The following is a 27,478-nucleotide window of genomic DNA, read 5'->3' on the forward strand; positions in this document are numbered from 1 at the left end:
GAGGGGCATTTCCCTGCCCTTTGGGCAACCACAGGTCTCTTTTTTTAATTTATTATTGTTTATTCTGAAGGAAATAATAGATATTCTGAAGGAAATAATAGAGACAGGAGGGAAAGCAATTCCTACTAGCCTCTCCAGCTGCCACTATAACGCTTAATGTGTTGCTTTACCTTTCCCTTAGGCTGTCTGATTTTTCTTCTGTTTACCCTTTAGCTGTCGGTTCATTATAGAGTAAGATTTTATTTTATTTCTTGTTTTATAAACCAAACAAAATGCTCCGTGCCTTTTCACTGTCACTATTTCAGTCACTATTAAGACCCATATTTATTTATTTAACACCACAAAAGCTTTAGATTTTTAGTATGTTTTTTCAGTGTGAGCATTAAGGAAAAAACTTGAGAATTACATAATCTCACTGTGTGCTTACCTGATGCATGGTGCAGTGGTAAGGCTGCCTGTTACCTTTGATTTCACATACCCTCGTATTTTCTTCCTGAAATCAGTAGTTTCCTTATGGTGCCTTAAAGGAAAGGAGCCTTCCATGTGAAAGCAGTGTGAGTACAACAAGCTACAGCTAATACAGCTAATATTCCTAATGTACCTTTGTTTATTCTTATACTGTTTTCTCAAGAACAGATTTGTAAATTCTGTAGAAAAAAGGCCCCCAAACCCATGGATTAATCTGTTCCAAGAAAAAGGTCCTGTCCTTTGCTGGCATGTAAATTTAATGTTTCAACTTAAAGGCAAAGCAACTTAAGGTGCTGTAGCCAAAAGGATATTTCTCCAAAGTATTTAGCTTTTAGTACTGAATGCAGGTTAAGGAAGAACTCTTTAGGTGGATCGTCTCCTGTATTTTTAGATTCTATTCAGGTAGCTTCCTCAAAGACCTGTCTCTTTTCCCTGGAGTACTTCCGTTGTCCTAAAACACCCATTGTCCTTTTTTTTTTTTCAAAGCCCGTTTAACTGTTTTGCTGATATTAATAACTACGAAAGTAGAGCAGCTGTGTCTTATATGTTGGTGGGTTCTTTAGGTGTAGCGATAGAAGACCATATAGTTACTTGGATCCAGCTTGCTGGGGTGGTTAGCAAATAACTTCTATCCTCCTTTCTGTGAGATTGAGAAGATTTACTTCCCAAATCATAGAACTACACAAGGAAAAAAAAAAGCTGTGATTTGACTGTTTGCATTCTTATCGAAAATGATACCAGTGTAATTTTTGGGAAACGAGGAGAGAGATTGATCTTGATGTTTGAAGAATATTTGAAGAATCTTGAGTGTCCTGAATATTTGGAGAGTCAAATACTCTATTTCCTTCCCTTATTCTTCAGGATCTTTCGTCAGTTCAAAATATCCTGAATTCAGTCCCGGAGAAGCAAACTTTCTGAATCTTTCTGAAATGAAAGGTCTCTTGACTAGGGCTGTGTATTTCAGATACATACTACAAGCATACAATAGTAGATACATATTGTCCTGAATGCTGCTGGTGCTCATAGTGCCCAAGAGGATGTTCCTGTACTCTCTGTTGTGCTCCCTTTTTGATCTCTATGTTTTTAAATAGCGATTACTTGGCAAGTTCCAAATGCCAAATGAGTGTCAGGTGACATAAATTGTTCATGTTACCTCTGAAGTCTCTAGATACAGGAATTGTGTCAAAAAGCTATCTCATTATTATGTTTATACTTCTATATTCCTGTTAACTAGCACAGGTAAGATGCATTCTTTTTTACCCTTGTATTATGAACCAAATATAACGTTTTAACTCACTGCAATGAAGAAATCTTCCAGGCATTGCTCATTTGGAAGAATTGGAATTGGACCTGCTTCATAGGCCAGGACCAAGTACACAGCCTAAACTGGAATTTCTAATGGTAAATTTTCCTGTGAACAGAGAACGTCTGAGAAGGCAGAGCAAAGCACCGATGCTGGAAGGCATTTATGCCTTTTCTTGTTCACCTGCCTTGGAGTTTCTTAAGACAGTTCACTTGGTTCTACTATATCATTAAGCATTGAACTTATAATTAAATAGTAACGGATCATGATGATGTACTATTTGTTTCTTTTCAGTTACCCATGGATGTATAGTCTCCACAATCAAACTTTTTCTTCCAGATGGAATGGAAGCTCGATTGCGATCAGAGTAAGTATAAGTAACTGTGTATGGCAAAAAATAAATTTTTGGATTTTGAAGATTTGATGGGTATTATATTTAAAATCAACATATGAACATTTTTGTGTGTTCAAGCAAAGAAAACTGAGAACGTGGTTCTTCTGCAGGCATTGTGAAAAAAGAAATTGCGTTTGATTGTCAATTTTAAAAATCAAGGCAACTATGAAAGAATAACTAAGTCCTTACCAAGTTGGACTTCTCTGTTTGAATGTGATTCTTAGTATACTGAAATGGTATTAAAAACAGAATAACACAGGAAGAAAGAAACCAAATGAAGCATTCTCCTTCCCTGTTTTACAATTTGAGATTGTTATTTTTGTTAATTTAAATGCACAAAGTCTACCAAAGTGAAGCAAGTATCATCTCTGTCTGTACGTGTGTACACATAACACTGTTTATATTCTTCAGATAAGTAACAGAATAATGTTTCCTCATGGTGTAGTTACTCAGTGTTACAATGAAGGAAAGTTTTGTCTGAGTTGGAGGGGAAGGAATCATAAAATATATTGGATGAAAGAGTATTTGCAAATTCAGATGAATACTAAGAGGCTTTTCTGTGAATATGTGCATATATTGGAGAAAACTTCAAAGAGCAGTAGAAACAACAATAACAAAAAAGTAAACATTTGCAGTAACTGAGTGACAATTATAAATGACGTAATTTTAATCAGTTTTCATCCTCAGCAACTGTATGCCTTTGATTATTTAAATATTCCTACATCATTAGGATTCAGAGATATTTAGGGTATTCGTTTCTTGGAAGGCTAAAGTTATTATTAAAGTTATTATTATGGAAAATTTTCAGTGTAATTGCATGTGCTAAGAAATAACTAGAAATGTGTAGTATTACATTTTTTTTTGTGATGAAAACGTGCAAGTGAAAGTGTACAGAATTATGTAAATCAGTTAATATACTCTGAATTTGTGACCAAGAGTACGATATTGTCTCTCTTTCCATAAGCATTGTTCTGTGCATGCAAATTGTTTAAAGTCTTAGTAAGTTGGTTTTAGAAACATCAAATATGTAACTACTGGATAAGAAGTCGGTTTTAGAACACACTTCAGATTTATAATTTGAAAATAGTTCTGTAAATTCAAAAATGTCACTTAGGGTAGTACGTTTTTTCATTATTGTTATAAACTCTTCATTTTTACCCCCAAGAAAAAGCTTTAGTACAAAGTAATGTGATTAAATGCACAGTAATAGTGATCTCATGGATTTTGAACTACTGTCCTGTACTTTGCATTTACTTTTTTTTCTTTTGTAGTGTTATCCATGCTCCATTACCAAGTCCTGTTGACAAGGTAATTCATTAACTTGCTGTCGAAACCCTATTAATAGGTATTACTTGCCTGGGACAAGTGATTTTCTGTCTAGCCTATAAAAAAAATGGATTACCTTAAGCAGGTTCAAATCAAAGTTTTTAACATGCAGAACAAAATTTTGAGAAACTAAGGAAACTTAATTGTGAAGTCAGCAGCCTGAAGAGTTCATAGACTTTGCATTTAAGGTTTCAAAACAGTGTATGTATTGTGAATCTGGGGTGGGAGGGCAGAAATTCTGAAGAGGGGACTGTAGGTGTAACTGTGTGGAAAAACAGTTTCAGAATGATGTCAGTGTAGAGAGCCTGCAAGTAAAGCAACAGCAACAATGCACCACATCACCTCCTTAGCCCTAAATCCAGAATAATTTCTGGGGCTGGAGAAAGTATAGAGTTAAAGTAAGACTTGGCAAAAAGCAGGCTTTCTAAAGCCATGCTGAGATGGTGGCACTGAACAGTGAAACTTTATTTATTTGGATGTCTATAAAAATCGATTAAGGTGATGGTGCTAATATGCAGCAAGAACAATTATGCTTAAAGATAATACAGGTATTCACCAAATCTGAAACACATACTTCTATGGTGAATAAAGATGATGAAGTTAGGTCAACTAAAAATGTATGATGAAGTCTGAATGGGGAGGATGAGACGCATTGAATTTGAACATGAAACTAGTTTCTCATTTCTGGAATGCCCCTGATTTGTATTTAGAGATTAAGCTTTTTGGGGCTTTGGTGATTGAAAAACTTGTAAAGGTGGTGACATAGTGGGGTCTCAGTCCAGAGTTGTGAAGTTCTGTGTTAAAGCAAAGAAAAATAATAGTAGAACAATAAAGAAATGAAAACACTATTATTTATATAGTGTGAAGTTTATCTTCACGACTAGATTTAAATTACGAACTTTGCATTATTTGTGTCTAGTGAAAAATCCAAAAACATTTTGATTCATAAATTCTCTTATTCATCAGGTTGCTGCTAACACTCCCAGTATGTATTCTCAGGAATTGTTTCAGCTTTCACAGTATCTACAGGTAACGTTTTTCATCACAGTATTTGTTTGTCTAAATATTTAATCTCTCTTCAAAAAAACCCAAATCCTGTGGTCCATATATCTTTGTTTGGCTTGCAGTTTGTAAACAGGAACATAATAAGCATTTAACTACCTTTTTCTATAGTGAAAAAGTGTAAAAATTGTTGTAATTTAACATAGTATAGTTCTATGTAAACTTCTGGAATTGTTCATGAGCAGTATGAACTATGACTTTTCCTGGCATTTCTCCTCTCCTCCCTATCTGCCCCCAATATTCTTTTGCTCCTGGCATTTTTAGCATCATGTATTGCTGCAGATGTACTGTGTAATACAAAAGAATGGCAAAACAAGGTGTCACTTGGCTTATCAAGGACTAGTTTCTCTGAATATAACTTCTTAGTGTGACTATCTCTGTCTCTGAATTAATTGGAAATAACTAAGGAGGGGACAGTGCCAGCAGTTCTTTTTCCTTATTCACACCACCAACCTTTCTGTGTTTGCCTCTGTGTCAGTTTTTATGGGTGTGTTTTTTCCCAAAGGTATCATATCACAAAAGTGTTAGACTGCAAAATGGCAACGCTGAAAGTGTGTGTTAACATATGTAAATAAATGCTTCAGAAATTATAAGAAGATTAGCTTTCTGGAAAATAAATTAAATGTTCTCACGGGTAAATTGTACGTAGCTTTGTGTGTTATTCTACTGATTTATTTTTATCTGTATTTTGTTTGCTAATGGCAATTACTCAAAACAATGATGAGGTTTTTGAGACAGGTATTAACTTTTATATGTATTTGTTGACGCAGCAGGAAGCAGCTCAGGCATATGTTCTTTCTTGAGAGGGCAAATACAGATTTGCTCACCAGTCTGTTCACTCTTGTATCCTGGAATCGTTAACAAAGATGCTCTTTTTTTCTTACGGTTTCAAAACAAATACAAACAAAAATCACTTCTTGCTTGGCGTTTATCTGTTGTGACCTGACATAAGGACTAACAGCTAATTGCATGGGAGCTACCAAAACTGTCTTTAGGTCATTACACCAATTCCGTTGCTTAAATTACTGCCAAAAGTCCAAGTGGGTATACTGTTTCAAGTCTTGGAATGAATAACTTGTTACTATGTGTACTTGGCATATGCAACATGTGCATGAAAATTTAAGCTTTTTAGGAACCTGAGGTTATAGGATAATGTTTTCTAATTGAAATATCCAAATAAAAATGTGGATGGATAAAATAGGATGTGACAGTGTTTGCTACTCACATTTCCTTTTTTCTTTCAGTCTAACAGTATTAGGTGTTTCTTCTGTTCCTTCTGTTTTTCTGAGTTGTTCTAACTGAACTGACCAGTTGGCTCTCTGCTCTCGTCATAGGAAGCCTTACATCGGGAACAAATGTTGGAACAGAAGCTGGCAACCCTTCAGCGACTACTTGCTGTCACGCAAGAGGCTTCAGATACTAGTTGGCAGGTACTGGCAGCCATCCTTTCCCTACTTAGACTGAAAAAATAGTGATATATAAATTGTATCTATTACTTTACAAATGGGGGGGGGAGACCTAAGAATAAAAAGCATGCAGTGGTTCTCTTAAACTGTGAAAAAGACAATTTTTACTAAGTCTAACAATTATGTACAGGTTTGAAATAACTGTTAATGGTAAATAGTCCAATAAAATGAAAATAAAGCAGTTGTGTACTGGAACTACTTAGAGCACAATATTCTATTGAAATAGTTTATTTGTTTTGCCACATCTAATATTAATGCAAAGAATGAAACGTCTCTTCTAGGCTTTAATAGATGAAGACAGGCTGCTATCAAGATTAGAGGTTATGGGAAATCAGCTACAAGCATGCTCAAAAGTAAGTAATTAATTTAGTAGAGCTCTGTGCTATGAACACTGAAATATAGCTCTTCTAAAGTATTTTGAATTAGACGTTTAGGAAAGCAGTTGGATTGTGAACTTTCTGAGATGAGGCTATACCGTTTTGATAATCTGAATATCATGAAAATTATAGGTCCGTTCTGTATTTCATGGAATCATTTTAAATTTAAATAAATGACTATCGCTCAGCATCTTTTTAGCACAAACTGATTTCTTTTTTTTTTTTTTTTGTATATGCATATAAATGTGTATAGTGAAACGCAGAAAAGAATTTGTCATAAGTGAGAAGCAACCATTCTGTCAGCCCTGTTTACTGTGAATATTTCTTTTCAAGTAGGAATTCGGAAAAAGGCATTAGACATGTGCTGTCTCATATTTAGAGACAAAGTAACAAGTATGCCATGCCTTGCATATAACGTGCAAGGCCACTGTTATGCCTAAATTATTTTTTTTTTCTTACTCACATCTACCTAGGTTATAATAACTTTTTTGTAGGTCCTGTTTGAGGTCTTTCAAATTGGGACCTCAGATGGTTCTGGTTTATCATACCGTAGGTCTCCTAGGTTTGACATTGATTTTAGGAAAACTATACTTTTTCTGAACACAAGACAAAGCTCATTATAGAATGTGTACCATCATCATACATACAGGTGGTTTACACACAGTTATGTCAAGAATCCTTGATCACTGATTTGCCTGCAACATTTTTCTCATTTGCCAGCAATTGCTAAATATTCTGGAATAGAACAGGTCTTATCACAATCTAATGTATTCAGCAAAATATTAATTTATATTTTATCTTTGTATTTGAATTGTACATACAGAATCAAACAGAAGACAGTATACGAAAAGAGCTTATAGCATTACAAGAAGACAAACACAACTATGAGACAACAGCCAAAGAGTCCCTGAGGCGGGTCCTACAGGAGAAAATTGAAGTAGTCAGAAAACTGTCTGAAGTGGAGGTATTCTAGTTTCATAACCAGTCTTCTGGAAATACTGAAATAGTTGTAACAGCTGCTGCTTAAATCCATGTTTGTTGCCTGTAGCAGGCCACTATCTGTTGTATTGTAGCACTTGCAGTATATTAAATAACATTGTTTATTATATGCTAATCTAGTACTTAACGTTGTTAAAGAAATTGAGAAATTAGTCTTGAAACTCTTTGCTCACAATTTAGAATGGATAAAGTAGTCTTATAGAAGTTAGTATGACTGGGAAAGATGCAAAGCTTAAAATGACACGTGATTTAGAAAAACTGCTGTTAGACCTTGTTTAAACCCTAAAATTTAGGGAAATATAAGCTGAACTGCTCATACAAATTACACTTAAGAATGAGCTGTTAAGATGATGATGTGTTAGACACTTTGTTTAAGGTTCTGCACCTATTATATCTCTCACTACTGTCTTTTCCAACTCTCTTTCCGTTATTCTTATTTGCTATGATTCTATTAGGTTATGAAATATCCTAGACTTGCTTATTATATTCATGAAGTGTGCATCCACTTCATGCTTTTTAGGGAATACAACAGATTTAGTGCTGTAATAAATAATCTTAAGAGACTTCAGTTAAATACACCTTTGTATATTTTAATAGTTCTTGACAGGTTTGTTAATGGTCAGAGTTTCATGTTTACTTATAGCTTTCTCCTACTTTCCAATCACATATTTCAGCTCTTTATTCTTACCAGTCACAATTAAATTTATAGCCTTTTTTTTTTTTTTTTTTTTTCATGTGCATGAAGCTAATATCTTTTAACATAATCTACTGGTAATGTTCTATAACAGAACAGAATATTACCAAGTTTTATACAGGTGGCCTTTTTGGTGGACTTGATTTGTTGTGTTTAGCCTTAATAATTAGGAACAAAACAGTTTGAAAGCAAGTATGATTTGTTGCATATATTGTTCATGGAAATGATGGAATGTTTGGTATTTTATTAGTAACAAATCTTGTATTTATTGTAATTCTATCTTACAGCGGAGTTTAAGTAATACAGAAGATGAATGTACTCATCTTAAAGAAATGAATGAGCGGACTCAGGAAGAATTAAGAGAATTAGCTAATAAGTACAATGGAGCTGTAAATGAAATTAAAGATCTTTCTGACAAGCTAAAGGTAATGACAACCTTATCTGACTTACAGTGGAACTGTAACGCATGAAAGAAAGTTCAATTCCTAATGCAGCAATCAAGCAAAGATTAAGAAACTATTAAAATGATAAGTAAATGAAAGAAAGATGCACATTAATGTTTACATATTCTTTTGGTTTACATTTAATGTGCCTGAAAGTGTCTTCAGTTAAATTGCTAAAAAGGTTCCCTTTCCATTCACCTTAAAAGTTAACATATTTTTGAAGCTGCAGTATGTTTTTAATGTAAAACTATGTAATACATGAAATTTCATATTCAGTTGTTTCATATAAACAAGACCTTTCAACCTTAAAAAAACTTAACTTAGTTAATGGGAATGAAAGCTATATCTAGAAATAAATTTGCATTTCACGTTGCCTTATTGTGCAGTTTCAAGCACAGATGGCCCACGACAGTAAAATTATGTCTCAGCTTCTAGGTGGAGAAGAGCACAATGTCATGTTTATTCAACTAAACTCCTAAGTGTATTAATATTTAAAGGTCCTTTATGCTGGAGAAAAAACTAATGACAGTGTGATAAAGCCTGTTCCCAAAGAGACTCCTGTCTAGATTGACAGGATTGAGGAAGGTAGCGTTCTTTTTTTAGCCCTGAGACAGATGTAGTTGTCCTGGATAAATACCGGAATTTTAACTTAAGTTCTTTGAATCTCAGCTTAGCATTTCAGATGGAAATTTCTTCTTTCCAAATTAAAATACTAAGTTGTTGGTCTTAAGGCCCCTGGTGTCTCAATTTTGAATTAATCATTGATGATGATGAGTGTACACAAAAGGATCAAAACCAAAACTTATTACTTAGCTTCGCAGGGAGGGAAATCTATGAAACTTACAATGAGGTCCAGCAAGTGAGAAGCTGTGTCTTTCAATCAAGTTGATCTGTGCAATGTATGTTCAATTCAGAAGGCCCTCTGGGTTTTGACTGGTAATTTGAGATGGGAGACTTCAGGTATTTCTTCGTTCTTGGGCCCTGGTACTGTTCTGCAGAACTCAGGTGCTTCAGACAAAAATTTAGTTGAAATGCTTTGAGATTTTTTCTCTCTGTTATTGTGCCTAAATTGAAGCATATAGAAAAATAACAGTAGAAAAATTTTGTGTTGTTCATGTTTTCTTCATCTGACTACCAAAGGAAGTTAGTTTAGCGCATTTAGTCATAAAAACATCAAGGAAATGTACTCCTTTAGATGTTAATTTTAATTTCTTTGGGGATTTTTCTTTTCTTTTGAGCAGGTAGCAGAAGGAAAACAAGAAGAAATCCAACAGAAAGGATTGGCTGAGAAAAAAGAACTGCAGCATAAAATAGATGAGATGGAAGAGAGAGAGCAAGAGCTTCAAGCAAAAATAGAAGCTTTGCAGGCCGATAATGACTTCACCAATGAGCGGCTAACTGCTTTACAAGGTTAGTCACTAGTGGGAAAAAATTGTTTTTTTGTTTTTTCTTTTAATCTGTGAAATATCTTTTTCTTGGAATTCTGTTTACAGTACGGTTAGAACACCTTCAAGAGAAAACTCTTAAAGAACACAACAGCTTAGGTAGGTGTGATCAGTTTCTTGTTTAAAGCTGGTTTCCAGACTATATCTGTTCAATTCCTTTTATTATAATAATCATGTTGTCTCGGTTTCTGGCAATAGAGTAACGTATTTACAAGTTTGCCAGTATTGGATTCTTCTCTGCACAGATTAACATTGAAATATGTGTGACCACAACAGAGTGCCAGCAGAGGGCACTGCTGTTGTGAGTGTTCGCACCTAGGGTTCGTTGCTCAATTTGAGTGCTTTTTGCCTCCCTGTCCCTTAATCCCACCAAAGATTTTGTTGTTGTTGTTTTATTTTGTTTAAATTGTTTATATATATATATAATATACATATATATGTAATGAACAGTAATTCTTTGGATGATAGCAACATCGTACACATTTGAACAATCGGAAACATGATCTGTACTGCTGGAAAATGTGTTACCTTTTATCTGTTTTGTTTGATTAGATTAGATACTTGGAAGAAATAATGTGAAAAGCCATTTACATTTCACAGTGCTGTATTTATAAACAAACAAAACCAAAACATTTTGCTTGGTTCTAGAAATAATACCCTTTCTTAATCCTAGGCATACAAGTCGATGACTTCATACCTAAAATTAATGGGAGCACAGAAAAAGGTAGTGTATCTCAAGGCTACCTTTTGTCTTATGGTTGATGTTTGAACAAATTCTTTTTGTTCTGTGAAGTCTTACTTTGAATAATATTCTCTTTAAAAAATGAAACAGCATTTGACCACTCTTCTGACCAGCAGTTTTTTTGCTTAGGCTCTCAGTCCAGGCAGGTTGTTTTGTTTTGTTTTAGCAAATTCTGTAAATTCAAAGGAGCCAAATGTGGAAGTTGTCTCTTTTTTTTTTTTTTTTTTTTTCTTTTTTTCTGTTGGAGTCTCACTGGAATCAATGGGAATCCAGTGAAGTGGTGTCAGACCCGTGACACAAAGTGGAAAACCTTCATTAACCATTTTCCCCTTTGTTTTCCCTTGCAATACAGACACATACAATTTTTCTATTAAATTGGGTATGGTAAGTAAAGTCAGCAAATTTTTTTTTGCTGTCTATAACGTATGAAAAATGCAAGTGTGATGTGCAATGACACACCAATAGCAGAAGCTATCTTTAAAACTTGAGTATCTATTTACAAAACAGGAGTTAATGTAGATTAACTATTTTTTTAAGACAAAATTAGTCTAAGCTAGGTTTTTTAACCAGTACATCTTAACAGACATTTGAGAGACAAACACTTGAGGATTTTAGTATAAAATAGTCTGACTAAATGTTTGCCTGATTTCATATATAAAAAGATTATTCCAGTTGTGATTCTAAATTCACTAAATTGTTCCATTAACTAAGATAAATTTGTTGTCATGTGTTCATTTAAAATTATCCCTTGATGTAGCTTTCTTGACCATTTGCTGCATTTTCCTGGGTAGTGAAAGCTCTGAGGAAGCCTGGTAGCTATTGCTACCAGGATGAGAACTTGTCGTTCCAGCTAATATTTATGCTGTTTAAGTGTTTGGAAACAAAATTTAAAAGCTGTCTATGCTCTAATTTTTAGCTTTTTATCTAATTTCTTTGTACTATAAATGAAGAGCTTCTTAATTAGGGAGAATAATAGCAAAATAAAAGCAGTTAATAATGGCATAACTTCATGTCTTTTACTTATTTGGAGCAGGAGGAGAGAAACATTACACACTGACAGGAACTGTGTAAAAAACTCCTTTATCTAAGTGCTAGTTATCCCTTTGCCTTAGCTTCAATCCATCTTTTCTATGAATTTCCATAGGTTTCAATTGGTAATACTCCTCATGCTTGATGGGTAGAATGGTTAAGAAATAAACTTGCCTTTATTTTTATTTTTTTAATTTTCCACCCTAGAAAATAGTTAACTTCTCGACAGTGCAAAACTGAAATACTGTATAAAAATCACCATTCTTTGCTCTAAACATAGAAACTGTAAGACTTCAGTAAGTTAGGTTGTTGGAGGTTTTTAGAAAATCGTATAAAACAGTGGAAAAAAAAATTGCCTAGCACTGAATTGAAACATATACTAAAAGCTTTCAAGCTATGAGCTCAAATATATTTTGTTTTACAGGGAAATAACTTGCAACATCATAGTAAACGTAGAATAAATGCCTGTTTTTTTTGTCGAACACTTGCTTTAAATTTGTGCACAGGAATACCACATCTTTTTAAATACTGACACCTCTTTATTCATCAAAATTGATAAGTTGTCTGAAATATGATGTCAAAAACAAATTCATTATTATGCAATTATAGCAATTAAATACCAATGTACCTTTGCTATTCACTCTTTTTCTCAAAGTTTAAGAAGCAATCCCCCTTTTGATTTATTTTGGATCACATAACAGTCAAAATGTCATGTGGATGAATGCACAGAAATACATATTCCTTCTTCCCATGTAACAATAGGACAGGCACTTATGCTTAAACCTGGGAGTTTTAGACAGCTGTCTGCCAGGTTTTTATTTTCATTTTTTGACTATAGACACTGTAGAACTTCCCATTCAAGTTGTCTTTGTACATGTTTATGAAATCAGTTGCCTTTTTCTCTCATGCGTCTAACGTTATTTTATTCTGTGTTTTCGCTTAGCTTTCCATATTTTCTGTTGTACCACATTTCTGCACATTTCAGCTATACCAAGTCCATTGACATTTCTCTGTCTCTTTAGAGTTTGCTGTCTTATGTTCTCTTTGTGACAGACTGTGCCTTTCTCTGTTCTTCTGTCCTTTATCCAGCTCTCATATAATGACAGATGGGCAGTAATTTTTTTCTGCCGGATTTTGGATTTTGCCCTCTTGAAATCAGCAGGGAACAGTTACTGTGTTTTGCTGAGTAGGCTCACATTATTTTAGAAGAACTGAGAATTCAAGGGTTGTAATGTAGATTCAGCTGCTCCTGCAGTGAAAGAGGTTGTGGATAGTTTGCATAAGGAAAAGACGCATAGATAAAGGTAGAAATTAGAAATTCTAGAATTGGATTTGTACTACATAGTATAGCCTGTAAGAGAGAAAAAAGGTTTCCTCTATCTGTTTATCATTACAGTATTACACTCTTCCATCATTAAATGCTCTACACAGCTAAAACTCTGAGACAAGATTTTTCTCTTAAATATTTTTTGATGTGCTGCATATGACCCCTCCCCCCAATTTATTTATTTATTTAAAGAGGAAAAAGGTAAAATTGTACAAACTTCGTATGTTTTTTAATGTTCCTTTTGTCTCTTTGTCTCTCAAAACTTCAGGTCAAGTCCTTAAGGTATATTCCTAGACATAATACTTAAACTGTTGCAAGAACAAGGATTTTACATGACTTTTTAATGTTATGGACAGCCACAGAAGTAGAGGAACAAAGAGCTCTTCTAATAGTGTCTCTAGAGTCATTTTATAACTAAGTGTTTTAAAGTGCTGATGGTTAGGCATTCATTTTCTCTCAATGCACATATGGAAATTCTGGTGCAAAAGGGAGTAACTTATATTGAGCCACTGACAAACATGTAGAACTAAGTTATTTCAGTAACTTGTATTTTTCTCAGTGGCTTTCAGATTTAAATTTTTTTGAGCCATTGATTATATAAAGAAAGATACTAAAGACTTGTGTACAGTCATTTAAGAGGATCATGTACAAAAGCTTAAAAAAAAAAAAAAAAAAAAGAGGGCAAACAGATGTTATAGCCATGGTGACCGTGGTGCTGTCTTTTAAAACCCTTGTCCTTGTGGGTTAGAAAAGTAAAACTTACTTTTTAAAGTTACTTTCAAATACAGTAAAGGTGCATATTATGTCCTTCCTCATAACAGCTAGGTTTCTGATATCAGAAGCTAATGATGGAGCAAATTTGTTGAAATATAACCAATTTTGCTGGTTTGTGTACAAAAAAGCAGCCTTTTCTGTTGAGATTGTTAGACTCTTGAGGTCAAAGGATTTTAAGGTTCTTCAGAATGCAAATGCTAGCACTGTTTTAAGAGATGCAAGGTTCTGATGGAACTGGGAGCTGAGCAAGGTTCTTTTCCATAAAAGACTTAGATAAACCTGGGAGTTGAGCCCAGTTTTTAGATCTTTACTGCAGAATGTCCTCCTTTCAAAAATCAACTGTTTCAATGCAGTGAACCTTTTTTAAAAAGAGTAAAGGAAGATATTTACACTTGTAAAATAAATATTGTTGCATTTCAAGAGGGTATGCCATACGAAGAATAAACATGAAAAAAAACTAATTAAATACCCTTTTAAAGCTAAGAATAAAATGCTGAAGACTGTAGGTTAAATACACGCTCCCTATTTCTTCAGCAATTGGGTTTGGTATTTTCCGATATTAATGTCTCATTCTGAATTAACAAATAGGAATTGATGACAGCACTATGGAGTTGCGTGTTTCAATAATGTATCATCTTATGTATTCTAAATTTATTGTCATTAGAATATCACTTGTGTGTTGATCTTTTTGCCAGAGGTCTGAAGTTGTAAATGGGAATTCAGTGGAATTCATTTGTCACCACCTAACCTGAAAATGTAATACTGAAAATGCCAAATGCAGAATGTTTGGAATTTTCTAACTTGTTCCTACTAAATTTGGTAAATGAAGTGTTTTTTTTAAATAGCTTCTACTGAGGTAAGGGACTTCTCCTCATGCTTAAGAACTGCTCTTAGACTTTAGGATTTGAAGGTACCCTTTTGAAGCTGATCAGACAGAGTAATCTCTTTCTAGTATCACCCAATCAGATGTTATTTCAGATACGTATTGTCTACTTGCATCTAACCCAGACCTCAAAAGTTCACTGTAAATACACAATGACGACTATTGTTAATATACCTTTCAAATTTTTGTTGCATCAACCTGAAAATGGTAAGAAGATGTAAACTTCAGTGTTTCTTTCTTTACTAGAGCACTTTCTTTCAAAGAGTGGAGGGGACTGCACTTTTATTCATCAATTCATAGAATGTCAGAGTGAGTACAAGAGTGTTCGTCACATTTGCTTTAAAAACAACACAAAACTCAGAAAAGGTGGATAAAACCCAGAATTTGTCACTTCTGTTCATTATTTTGGTAGTAGCAGAAACTTATTAAGCATAGAACTGTGGCATTGTGGTATTAAACAGATGCCTCTAGTAGGAAGAGGATATCGTTGCTCTTGGAAACTAATGATCGAATTGTCTTTTCTTAGCAGTTAATCCATTATTTTCCTCTGACCAGTAAAAGGGTGGTAGTGTTGCCACTTGATACTTAAAACTGAGTGTAATTTTTCATCTGTGTTACAAATTAAGAAGTTTAAAGCCTACAAACGTCAGTTTAAGCAAACATGACAGGCTGCTGTGGGACAGAGATGAGGTAATGATGCCTTTTCTCCATTTCACTTCTTTTTTACATATTTATATTTTTTTATTTTACATATTTTTCTAATTATCTGTTACAAAGAACAAAAAGGGAAACAAGGTTTAAATTCCTATGTGGAAATATAAGAGATTCTTTTAATAAAAATAGCGTAAATACGCAATACCAATCTTTGGAAAGATGTAATATTCTGGAATGAGCAACTTGTTTTTCAAAGCAAATGGGTTTTGAAATTGAGTGATGAAGCAGCAGAATCTGCATATGTGTAATTAACGAAAAGGGTGTATTAACACTTAAGGTGTTAATACTTGTTGTCCAATTAGGAAAAAGAGAAAAGTGCTATTAAACTTCAAAGAAAGGTCCTTGGTAGCATAAGGAATTATTTTTCCCCTAATACATAATTTCTGTTAACTCTTTAAGTTAAACAGAAATAAGATGGTCTTTTTTTTTGACATTTATACCTGTTAGGCTCCCTCCCCTTTGTATTTCAGTAGGGAAACATAACAGACTTGTTTGACTTCACTGCTTGTGATACCGATTGCAGTGCTATAAACTGAATGACAGGTTACTACTAAAGTTTATCAAAGAAAACTTAAATTGTATTAAATTGAAAAATCCTTATTTTTAAAAGTGAATGAGTGGTAGCTGTCTCCTGGAGAGTTGACGTTTAAAATAATTTGAAATTTCACAAAGAATCCAGTTCATTTATTACATAATCTGAACTGAAGTTGTTTTTTTGTTTTTTTTTGGTCTGGATTGAAAAAACGGGCATGCAGAGTCATGTTCAAATAAAACTAGGTTGACTGTTTTCATTGTTTGGGCATTAGCTTAACCTACTTTAGCAAAACTTAAATTAGTACCAAGTCTGCAAAGGAAATGTGGCCAGTCTTGTCACTATTGAGAAGCAGAAGCAACCATCAGGATCTAATGAAAGATTTTAACATGCAATTTAAAGTAGTAACAATAAAATAAAGGTCGATTTATGTATGTCTCCCCTTTCTTGAGGGGTTTGAAAGCTAGAGTAGAGAAACTGTAAGGCTTTGGTGGATTCAGCAGAATGGATATGAGCTTCAAGGGTTCAGTGTTTTGCATTTTTCATTAGTATGTTTTTACTATCAACTAAGAAAAAGATTCCAAGTCTGTTTAATTTTGTATGTAAAAGCTGTTCTTTTAGTCCTGCTCCTGTGTTTTACTCTCTGCAGCAGTGAAGGTTGGGAGGTAGTGGGGGTCACCAGGAACGAGGCTTTAAGACGTTCAGCAAATACTGAAGTTTAGAACGATATGACAAAGACTGGCAGGATTGAGAAAGGGCAGCCTGTCATACTATACTACGCTTCTCCTCCCTCCCCCCCCCCCGGTTTTCTTTGGGAAAGGAGCAGGTGTATTATAAAAATAAAATGAAATCCTGGAAATGCATGTCACATCTTTAAGTAGTCTTTCTAGAGTTTGCTGTTTCATAATAGAAGCAGAGGCATTAAAACTATCATCTGCAAGAAATCTAAAAAGGAAGGAGAAGCGAAACAGCTGTGATGCAGTTTGAGAAGAGAAGGTTTTGACTTCTGCTGGTAGGAAGAGGAAAGTGTGCATATTGCTAGTTCTGGGGAAGAAGCAGGGAAGAAATCAGGAAAGCTTCAGCAGGGAAGTGAAGAAAAATGCAAGAGGAAAGAGTCAAGGAAATGTGTGTAAAGTAGCATGAGAAAGAGAATTTGATGATTAAGTTATTTAATATTCTGTATAAACAGTTGCTATGAGGTTAAAGGCAATTAAAAGTACTTATATGTTAACATCAATCCAGACTCCTCAAGATAGTCAGATTTTTTTTTAATTTTTTTTTTTTTTTGGTAGGGAAGAAACAATAGGACTCTTAAAATCTCAATTGCAATGCAGCATGGATGCTTAACGTATGTAGCATTGTTTGTAAAACCTGACTTTAGTGTTTTGGTTTTGTTTTGTTTTTCCAAACAGTAGGGCTCACAACATCATCCAGTAACTCTTGATCTACAGCAGCTATAAAATGTTATGAAATCTTGCTCTGAATGATCTGAGAAGTATGCCGTTTTCTGATCATTACGTCCAGTTCACCTGATGCTCATTTCATAACTTTTTTTTTCGGTTACTACTGGTGAAATCCAGTACAATTGATAGCAAAAAAGACACGTTCTTCTTCCTCTTAATTAGTACTGGGTATGAGTTATTGCCAAATGTGATGATTAATAGACAAAAGAGATGTTTAGTGCCCTGTCAGCTTCCTATCTTTTGTTCCAATTTAGCTGTTCCTTATGACCTAGTTTTTTCCTCATTTTATGATTTTGCATTTATGATTTTAAATGCAAGTCAATTTTTGCCTTTTTACTATTCCTTTGCACTTCTGTTTCAATAATTTATGTATCTAAATGGAGTAGGTTTTGAATGGATTGAATGGCTGTTTTCAACTTTTAAAAATGTATTTATGACCTGTGGGTGACAAATGAAGTTAAAACTGGTTAGTATAACTTTTTTCTGGATGTTTTGAAACTTCTGTAGAGGGCCAGGTTTCCTTTCATTGGTCCTCAAAACTGGCTTCCTTGAGAGATTAATTTGGTACAAAAAACGAAATATATTGAGAGGGAACACTTGCTTAAGCAATCATTGTAATGCTAAGATATCCTATCGGATTGCACATAGTAATAGGCAACCTACTTCTAAAGGGGAATTCTTAAATTTAAATGACAGGAATTGACTTAAATATGATCTGCAAATCTTAACTTCAAAGCATGGTATTTCAGTAGAAAATATTATATATATGTATATATCAACAGCTCTTTAATTTTTGATAAGTAATTACTGGATAACATGAAATATTAAAACTATTTCTGCCAGAGGTTAAATCTAGGATCCTCTTTTTTCTTTTCTTTTGTGTGTGTCCAAAAACGAACATCCTGATTCAGGACAAATGGAGATTTTGTTTTTAATTACATATTTTTTAAATTTAAGTGATGGAGTTTATGAAGATATTTTTTTTTTTTAAAATAGTAACATGTAAAGTTGCAGAGATCTGAAACAGGGAAGTTTTAAAGATACAGGTATATCTACTTCAACTTTCTCTTAAGTCCTGATTGTCATCTGGATTCTGCTGTCTTTAGTGACTAGGGAGGTAAGAGTACAGAATCGAAGTATGAAATGCTATTTAATTTCATGTCTACATCCAATTTTCTATTTATTATCTAAGTATACACAGGCAAGCTGAAATAAGCTATTTCTTGTTGGCTTTCAACTATCCTAATGCTTTATTTTTAAAACACAGAGTATTTAGTCTCTTTGGAAGTTATGAGAGGTGCCAGCCACCAAGTAAAAAATATTTGCTGTACCAGCTTCGGGTCACACTGGGCAAGGGGACTTGAGTGTTATTGCTGAAATAGTGTCAAGAAAGCAACTTAGTTACAAATGTTGAAATTAAAATTGCCATAATGAGCATTAGAAAACAGTAAACCTCTATGGGAAAAGCAACATTTTTTTAAATCTGCACATAACTTTTAGTCATGGGAACTCGGGATTCTCAAAAATGTGAAGAGCTGCTGCCAATGTTCAGAGAGTTTGTGAGAATGACTGGGCCAAGAAGACTAATTACTTTCTTTTGTGTTATAATTATTCTGTTTTTTTCAATGTCAAGACTTCAAGATTCATCAGTTCATAACATAAAATTTTCTTCTGTAAGCTGATCACAGAGGTGTATTTTAAGCTAACCATCCAGCATATAGAAGATCAGCCCTTCAGATCAGGCAGTTGATAGCTATTCTGAGTGCAAGGTTTTACTTTCAGCTCATTTTTTTAGAAATAAGGGCAGAATTCCGCAGTTCCTCTCTTGCTGCCTTCCTACCTGCACACTCTTCCAGCCTCAACTGAGTCCTGGAAAAATCATGTTTTAAGGCTTTTGTTTAGGTTTGATTTTATATATTTTAAGCAGAATAGCGTTCATAATATCATCAAGTCACTCTTTGCTTGCGGCTGTAGAAGCTCGATGCCCACTGTTGTCCTTCCACAGTCTAGGCACAGTGACTGTTCTGAACTGGATGACAAGTGACTTCCTGAACCCAATCCCAAAAATCCAGAGAGCATTTCAGTGCTTTACTGAAACAGTATTTGTGAAAGCTTCTGAAAATGCAGGACAATATTGGTAGATATGAATAGATGGGGGATGTATCTCTTACAGAGTAGTTTGGCTGGGGTGCAGGAATGGGATGGGACAAGCTTTTGGTCATACAAACATGTTTTCAGACTTCAGGTTTTCATGTCTAAAAGCTTGTCCATTTCCATCTGTGGTTGAAAAAGATATCTCCATTCAACTCTTGTCCTGCATCTGTCCTTAGATTGTCATGTTGACAGCAACACGCCATCAGAGGAATATAGAGACTTCTTCATCTCCAGACCTACATGAAGCCAGAAACCATGACTAAACTCACTATTTTTTGCTAAGGAATTGAGAATGATTTCCTGTCAGCCAGCTTGCTTACTCTGAACTCTTGTACGCACTGTATGTCCTGTCTTCTCTCCATCTCAATTACCTGTTAAGCACATGGCTGAACCAGCAAACTGTGCTCTGCCAGATTGTCAGGGATCCAGCAGGGAGAGCGCCGAATGGGGATGAGAGGCAGCTTCAGCCTGGTGTTTCATTGGGTGTTAACAGCCCCCTAGGAATGCTTTCAACACTGTCTAAAGTGCAAGATTTACTGCATAGAAATTGATTATTTGATCTGTAAGATACTTGACCCTCAGTAACTTTGTATGTTGGCATTGCCTAACCTCTTGCTAAGCAATATGAAATAATGAAATCCTGTAACAAGAAATTAATTGCTGCTTTAGTAGTTCTCTTGGTATCATTGATGAATCCAGACTTATTTCCCTGGGTCTTAGTGTTTGTGTTCGTGTCCTCCCGGAATAGGCTACTTAGTTAGAAGTTAGCAATCTAGCCTCAAATTCAGTTTTTAGGTGTTTATGCACCTGACATACATGGGTAGACTGCCCTGTCTGTGCTATGTAAACTCGGTTTTGTGAACCTGAATGTGATGTATGCACAGCCTTCTGGAAAGCAGCGTTCTGAAAGTTTTAAGCTAGTAAAGGCTATTTCTGTATACTTTTCATGGGCACTGATAAAGCAGTTGTGATGTGGAGGTGGCTTCTCAACTGCTATTTTACCATGGTGTATTTCTAGATGTGCACTCTATTTGGTGGGTGTTCATTTCAAGCAACTAGCTCTTAGAATTCCTTTTTTTTTTTTTTTTTGCTAGTTATAACTTGAGAATTTATTAATTATTTTTTTGCACCCACTTAGATTAAAAAAAAGTTCATTTTAAAAAAAATCATAACTTTTCATTAGTGAACCAAAGCATTAATAACGTAAGTTTAATAAATTGCAAATGAAATAATTATGCACTTTATCACCAAGTTCCACAAGGTTTGTGTGCTGTTTCATTATTCCATGCCAGAATAAAGTTTTTGTTCAAGCCTGAGTTGTAATATTATCAGCTTTTAATTTGGTCATGGAATGTAGTCTACGTAGATGTGTGCAGGGAAAAGCTTGCTTAATTTGAGCTTGGAAAGTAACACTTATTTTGTTTGGCAGACAAGATCATAGATGAAGGACATCTAACCAAAGTGGAAGAAACAAAGCTTTTGAAAGGTTAGACTTACAGATTTATTTAATTGTTTTTGAAGCATGGTTTTTACGTCACTTTAATGTCTGTTCTGTCTTTAACTAGCAGTTTGAGTGTTGTTGAATATTCGTTTAAGGAAAAAAAAAAAAAAAAAAAAAGCAAAAAACAAGGGGAGCTATATTGTGTACTGAACTCTGCTCCAAATACTATTGTGGGGTAAAAATGTTTAGGGGAAACTAATTTCTGAAGATTGAGTGCATGAAATTCTAGTCTTGACTGAATTCTTAACCTGAATCTATGTTTTCTAAAAAATAGATAGTATTTTTTTGCAAATTGATTTAAATCTCTCATGCCTGCATAAATTTCAATCATGATTTTGTTTTTATTATAGGAGGACATAGAAATACTGTTTAGCTTCACTCAAGTTGTGATTAAGAATTTTTAATTTGACTTGTTTCTACTTTACACCTTCATAATTACTTTAAAATAACTATTAACCTTCTAAACTTGCCTTTTCCAAGTAAAATATAAATGTGCATCTTTAACTTCTTTCACTCTTCAGTGTAAAACAAGTGAAACACAAAGATCTAATTAGAAAATATTTACCTTTTGAAAGACAAATGATCCTTATCTTGCAGTGTCAAAACCAGGGATGTTTCAAAGTGCATAGATCAATATTTCTTGTATATCTAATAATGTAAAATCATTTGGACTTTTAGGCTGATTCCACTTTCATAGCTTTTTATTCATGTCTAGACATACTAACTCACTTCTTTATCCTCTGTCCTTCTACAAAGAGTTACTGTATTGAATAAACATTAACTTGTTTAAAGTTCTGGTATTTTAGAAACTTTTCACCTTATGTCTGAAATTGCACCTTTAATCTGTTGCTGTATGTGAGTAAGTTACAGACAGTGTGCCATATTTGGCAGAAGAATGCATACAATAACTGTAACTTAACGCTTGCATGCCACTTAACTTGCAAAATGACAAGCTATTTTTAGTGCTTGTTAATATACTCAAACTCATCAAGTAAGTATGATGTCAACACATTTTAATATACTTTATCATTTTGGCTATATTTATTCAGCTCCGTTTTATTACGGGAAACAGGAATGACTGCTGTGAAATAATGTAGTACAAAAATTTTGTCCTTAAGTACAAAGTTTTGTCCTTAAGACTGTGGCTGCAGAATAGTAAGCAGGTTTCTAAACCATTTCTCTTTTTTACTTCTGCTGTTTCGGATGGAGATAGTTGCTATATATATTTATATCATGTATATCATATATATCTTTCCTCTAGTGCCTGATCTTGGTCCCTGTTTCTGTAGGAGGAGGATGGGGGGAGGAGGAATTTGTGTACCTGAGGATGTGTGGGAGGGGAGTATAGGAGGAGGTGGGGAGAGAGAGAATTAATTCAGGGTTTGGAACTTGCACTGCTCCACTTCTCACAGAACAAGGAAGCTGTGTCCATGTATGCCCAGATATGGTAAAGTTAGCTGGATACAAATACTGCTCAGCTTAGCACTTCTGGATTGACATGGGTGAGGTTTTTAGGATATACTTTTCTTAATACCTAAGCTTTACAAAGAATGTATTACTTGTTTTAATAATTATTAGTTTTCGTGACAGTCTTGTGGGCTTGTTTCTATTTGATACCTGTAAAATGCTTTATATTGTAACATCTTCAGATACTATTTTTAAGGAGTAATGTTTTTAAATTAGGGAAGTACTGCTTTCACTTTAGCATAGAGGAACCCCCAAACATCAAGTTCTTTGCTCCAGTCCATATGAGCTTTGAAGTCAGCTGTGAAGTCATATGACTTCTATTTGGAATAGCTGCCAGGTCTGAACCCCTAATGTGCTTTAAGTGTACAGGTGCTTTCCCCTTCTCTCTCCAGTGATTTCAGTTATGTTAAGGTAGGAAGTCTGGCTGTTGATCAGCTTCTTTGTTTGTACTTGCCTTCTTCTGTTTCATTTAAAAGTAGATGTTCTGGCACAAAGAAATAGAAAACTTTTCACATTAAATGAAGAAAATGGTTTCTTTCTATTAGCCTGTTGTGTTTGTCATCTTGCTAATTTCCCAGTGTAAGTGCGTATCTCTTCATTTTTCCACGTCTCATTTTGGGGGCATTCAGTTCCATTTGTTCTCTTGTTATTTGAAAAAACAATTTCCCCAAACTTTCTCGTGACTCCTTTGCTTTTTTTAAAAAAAAAAATTTCATATACTAACCCTGTTGGTATAACACACTTGATTTGTTTACTACTTGACGCTTTTTAATATACAATATCTCTATACGTGAAGAAATTATTTATGTTCACCATGCGTTTCTGGATCTATGGTAGAAGAGAAGTCTGTGTAATGGGAATGTTGCAATGATGCCTTTGTACGTATGTATGTATCTCTCTCTACCTGGAACTTGATACTCAGAAGAAACATCTGTTAATCTGTGGTAGGCAGCAATGCTGTCAAACCAAGGCTGGGCATAGTTGGCCAAGGAAGACTTCCTTATGTTTAACCTCGCTTGCATGTTGGTGTCAAGGTTCATAGGTGCCAAACTTACTGGGTTTTGGTTGAGATGCTGTGCCTTTGTGTAATGGTTCCATCATAGCTAAATTGAAATAGTTATTAAAAAAAAAAAAAAAAAAAGTTCACAAAGTCTTTAGACTAGGAGTCAGGGCTGCTGCTGTGTCCCCTCATATTTTGAAAATGTCTGCTTCCCATTAAAAATTTAGAACTGGTGAAAAAAACGCGTGAGGCATCATTAAATTGCATGCAATAATGTGGTGCAGTTATTTCATGAAGGTTTTTTTTTGTGGAAAAGAGACAGTGACTGCCTTGTAGTAATACAATCTGAACTGAAAATTCTTTCTAGAAACTAGTCAGTGTATTAATTTATATTACTAGGATTCTTGATTGGTTAACGCTACGCTTTTTTTTTTTTTTTTTTTTTTTTTTTTTACAGTACAGTATATACAAGACTTGCTGATATTTTTTTGTCCAAAATACTGAAGCACAGTTTTGTTCTTTATAGCAGATTCATTCTGACTTGTAACAATATCTGCATTGTTCTACTTTTCTTTTCTTATTTGTTCCCTGATTGAATAAAACAATCAGCTGTTGCACAGAGTTCCAACTGGCAAGAATACAGCTTTAAACAAAAGTTCAAGCTGTGCATGAGGCTCTTACATCCCCTATTAGATGCTAGGCTAGATAATGACTTCAGTAATACTGAATCTATTTGAGCCCAAATTTATGAAGAAATAAGCAAACACCAGGTTTTTAAGTGTTTTCAGCTCTTTTCTAGTCACGTTTACCAGTCATTAGATATATATGTGTAGAGAAAAAAATATTATTAAGAAACTGAACAAAGTATTTACTTACTGTAGCTGATTCTCCTTGTCTCTTACAGAGAATCAGGCAAGAGTGAAAGAATCTGATTTGTCAGACACTCTCAGTCCAAGCAAGGAAAAAAGCAGCGACGACACTACAGGTAAAGATTTAACTGAAGTTTCTGTAAAATCTAATTAGTTTGAATTAAATCACTTAATCATGAGAATTTTCTAAAAGGGCAGAGAATACTTGTATTGTGTGTTATGTATTATAGGTCAGTTATAAGTTTAAGCAGTACTGTTTACTTTGCAACTTTATAAATAACTGTGGGAAGAGCATAAAAGGTTCTTTGCTTAAAGAATGCATATATGAAAGCTGTCTGTGGTCTACCTGTTCTCTGAAAGTGGTTTTTTTCTTCCAGATGCCCAAATGGATGACCAAGATCTAAATGAACCTATTGCTAAAGTAGCTCTTCTGAAAGGTAAACAGAAATTTATTTTTGTAATTTTAGACTCATAATCTGTATTTATAAGTCAGTCTACCAGCTTTTTTTGTTGATTTTTAATGAAATGTGTATTTTTACAAAAACTCAAGAAATGTTTAAATCATGGTAGTATGGAAGAATTGCACTTAATGATGTTTCCTTTGGGTGATACTAAAGCATGCTGCTGAGTGTTAATATAGAAGTGATTTGTGCTTCAAGTTTGTTAGCTGCACTCACCAACACTGTTCTATGAACTTGTAACTTCAAGTATTGTTGAAAAGTAGTTCCAACATTTACTCAGTTTAGGGCTAATAACCAAGGAGAAAAGGGATTCCTCCACCACTGACAAATACTTTAAGCATTGTTACATTTTACCTGTGTAGTTCGCATCACTGCCAGAAATGTTTCTGTTGATTTGCATCAGTGGCTTAAACAGAAAAGTCTAAAGTCTTTTTTTATTGTTAACATAGTGAAGATTTGAATTCCTTGCTTTATCAATATTTGGAATGATTGTTGAACCTTAGCTATGATCTTTATAGTTACAAAATCATACTTTTTACTGCTCTGAAGGCATGTACTTTTAAACTTGATTAGCAAGCTATTTACATATTTACATGATCTGAAAAGTGTTGTGGGGTATTGTTACATTTATCATACTCAAAGTTAACTTTTTTGGCCTTATGTGCTGCCGCATATTTGCGAATATCTATGAAATGATGTTTACATTGGCATCACAAGTAAAGAAAAATGTGAGAGCTTTTCATGGTTCAGAAAGACAGGAAACCACAATGAAATTTAGGAAATCTGTAAGAGAGCTTTTTTTTCTGTAATTGTTTACACTTCTCTGATTTTCTGTTAGAAAGAACTTTAAAATATATAGTATATATATTTCCAAACAAGAAACCTAAAACTGAGTATGAGATTTTTCTAGTGAATTTTAGTTCAACAGAACTATTTAAAAAGGAGTTTTCATAACACTGTGCATGTTTCATTTACGTTTTGCTCTGCAATGAACAGCAAAAAATAGGAAAGCATATAACCTTACTCATACATTATATTTATAATTCAAAAGCAGTTAGCTAAATGTTTTAAGCAAATACACACTTGGTGGAAAAACAAGTAAAAAATCTGTAGTGATAGGTCCACTGATAAGTGATTTTTCCACCCTTCTGGATTCTCAAAAAAAAAAAAAGTGTATGTATATATATTTTTTAAGTCAGTGGAAGTGAATGTTCTCACATAGCCAACTGAAGACTACTCGTAATTGGCTGGATTTCTTAGTTAGCCTCTGCAGGCACGTGAAAAGTAGTCCATGGACCCTGAGATTGAAAATCACTGGTGACTGAACTCTCCTTAAATGCAGATAAAGCCTTCCTAGGCTCTGTCAGAAAGGTTGCCTTTTATAGCCCAAGAACGAGATAAGCCTTCTGTGAGCATGCTGTTTCCTGGGTTAGAATGGGCTCGTGTTCCGTTAAGGGTCGGGTGTACTTACACTTTTTCTGTCCAGGCTGTATTAAAGTGACAGGGACGGGTAACTAAACTCTTAAAAAGCTAAAATCAAAATTTTGGTAGTAACATCAAAACAGTCTTGTATTCATGTGGATGATTGTTGTTGTTTTATCTGTCTTTACCCAGTTAGACTTAAACCATAACCATCACTGAACTTCAAAGAAGTAGAAAATACTTATTTGCATAGACAGCTTTGCAATCAAAATACATATTATAATTAACTAAAGGAATTGGAAAAGCTTCTTCTCTTGAAGCTATTTATAGGCATTCCTATTTTGTTCTCCTGAAACCATTAAAAAATATCTGTACAATGAATCATTTGCCTTTGTAATTTTTATGAAGAGTCTGTAAGCTCACAGTTTTGTTTGCAATTATGTCAGAGAGCCACTGCATACTCTTGACTTTGCCCTTAAAAGGATCTTATTTGCCACAGAAAGACTTTCAGTTGGGTTTGTTATGCGTTCGTGTAATTAAGGAAGAGTGAGAACATTTCTGATCTGGCAGCTGCTGGAATGCGGAAATGGCTGTTGGAAAAGGCACTGCTCCTTTTTGTTTAACTGTCGGAACTTAGAAAACAAATGTACGGAACAAGAAAATGATGAGATGTTAAATTGTTGTAGTTTCCTCCAAGTGTATTTTTCATCAATAACTTCTGAGAGCATACAGGGATCTGCTTCAGCTTTCTGCAAGTCAGAATCTGGCAAAGATGGGGAAGGGGAAGACCTTGCACATATTAGTAGAGCTAAACATCTTTATTAGCCATTTATAAGAATTCCTTAGATGTTGCTATGTAAGTGGCTTCTCTAACAAAGAAAAATCGCAAAGTGAAAAACAGGTACATGTTAAACAGATGGAAAGTAATAAATGCCATCAGGACTTCAGTGATCTTGTTCTTGTCAACTTCCTCATATTTTTTTTGTAACTCCGGGACTGATCTGTGGAATCGAAGTAAAAAGTGTGTTTGGTTGAGGGTTTGCTGAATAGTGTTAGTTTAGATAATAAATATCAAGAATCAGTAGTGGTCTCATTCAGGAAGTTTGGGAACCATTTTTTTTTTTACTGTTGCAATAGCCAAATATTTTATGTGCATTATAAGG

General features: G+C 34.3%; 1 protein-coding gene across 23 annotated transcripts in view; it reads left to right on the forward strand.

Annotated features, from left to right (window-relative positions):
- Positions 1-27,478, forward strand: part of SLMAP (sarcolemma associated protein) — an 89,648-nt gene that overhangs the window by 38,541 nt on the left and 23,629 nt on the right. For 4 of the 23 annotated variants that reach the window (XM_084292852.1, XM_084292841.1, XM_084292845.1 and 1 more), the window contains exons 4-17: positions 2,066-2,138; positions 3,437-3,473; positions 4,458-4,520; positions 5,888-5,983; positions 6,301-6,372; positions 7,220-7,360; positions 8,377-8,514; positions 9,774-9,942; positions 10,026-10,076; positions 10,651-10,701; positions 14,979-15,041; positions 21,025-21,081; positions 24,468-24,548; positions 24,810-24,869. In XM_084292852.1, coding sequence (XP_084148978.1) covers positions 2,066-2,138; positions 3,437-3,473; positions 4,458-4,520; positions 5,888-5,983; positions 6,301-6,372; positions 7,220-7,360; positions 8,377-8,514; positions 9,774-9,942; positions 10,026-10,076; positions 10,651-10,701; positions 14,979-15,041; positions 21,025-21,081; positions 24,468-24,548; positions 24,810-24,869 — 1,152 coding nt within the window. Of the gene's footprint in view, positions 1-2,065; positions 2,139-3,436; positions 3,474-4,457; positions 4,521-5,887; positions 5,984-6,300; positions 6,373-7,219; positions 7,361-8,376; positions 8,515-9,773; positions 9,943-10,025; positions 10,077-10,650; positions 10,702-14,978; positions 15,042-16,971; positions 17,104-21,024; positions 21,082-22,528; positions 22,599-24,467; positions 24,549-24,809; positions 24,870-27,478 lie in introns of those variants that run through there. The other 19 variants (XM_084292862.1, XM_084292861.1, XM_084292850.1 and 16 more) reach the window with 9 other exon arrangements.

Source organism: Netta rufina (genome assembly GCF_964035555.1).
Source record: "Netta rufina genome assembly, chromosome: 10".
NCBI classification, from domain to species: Eukaryota; Metazoa; Chordata; class Aves; order Anseriformes; family Anatidae; genus Netta; species Netta rufina.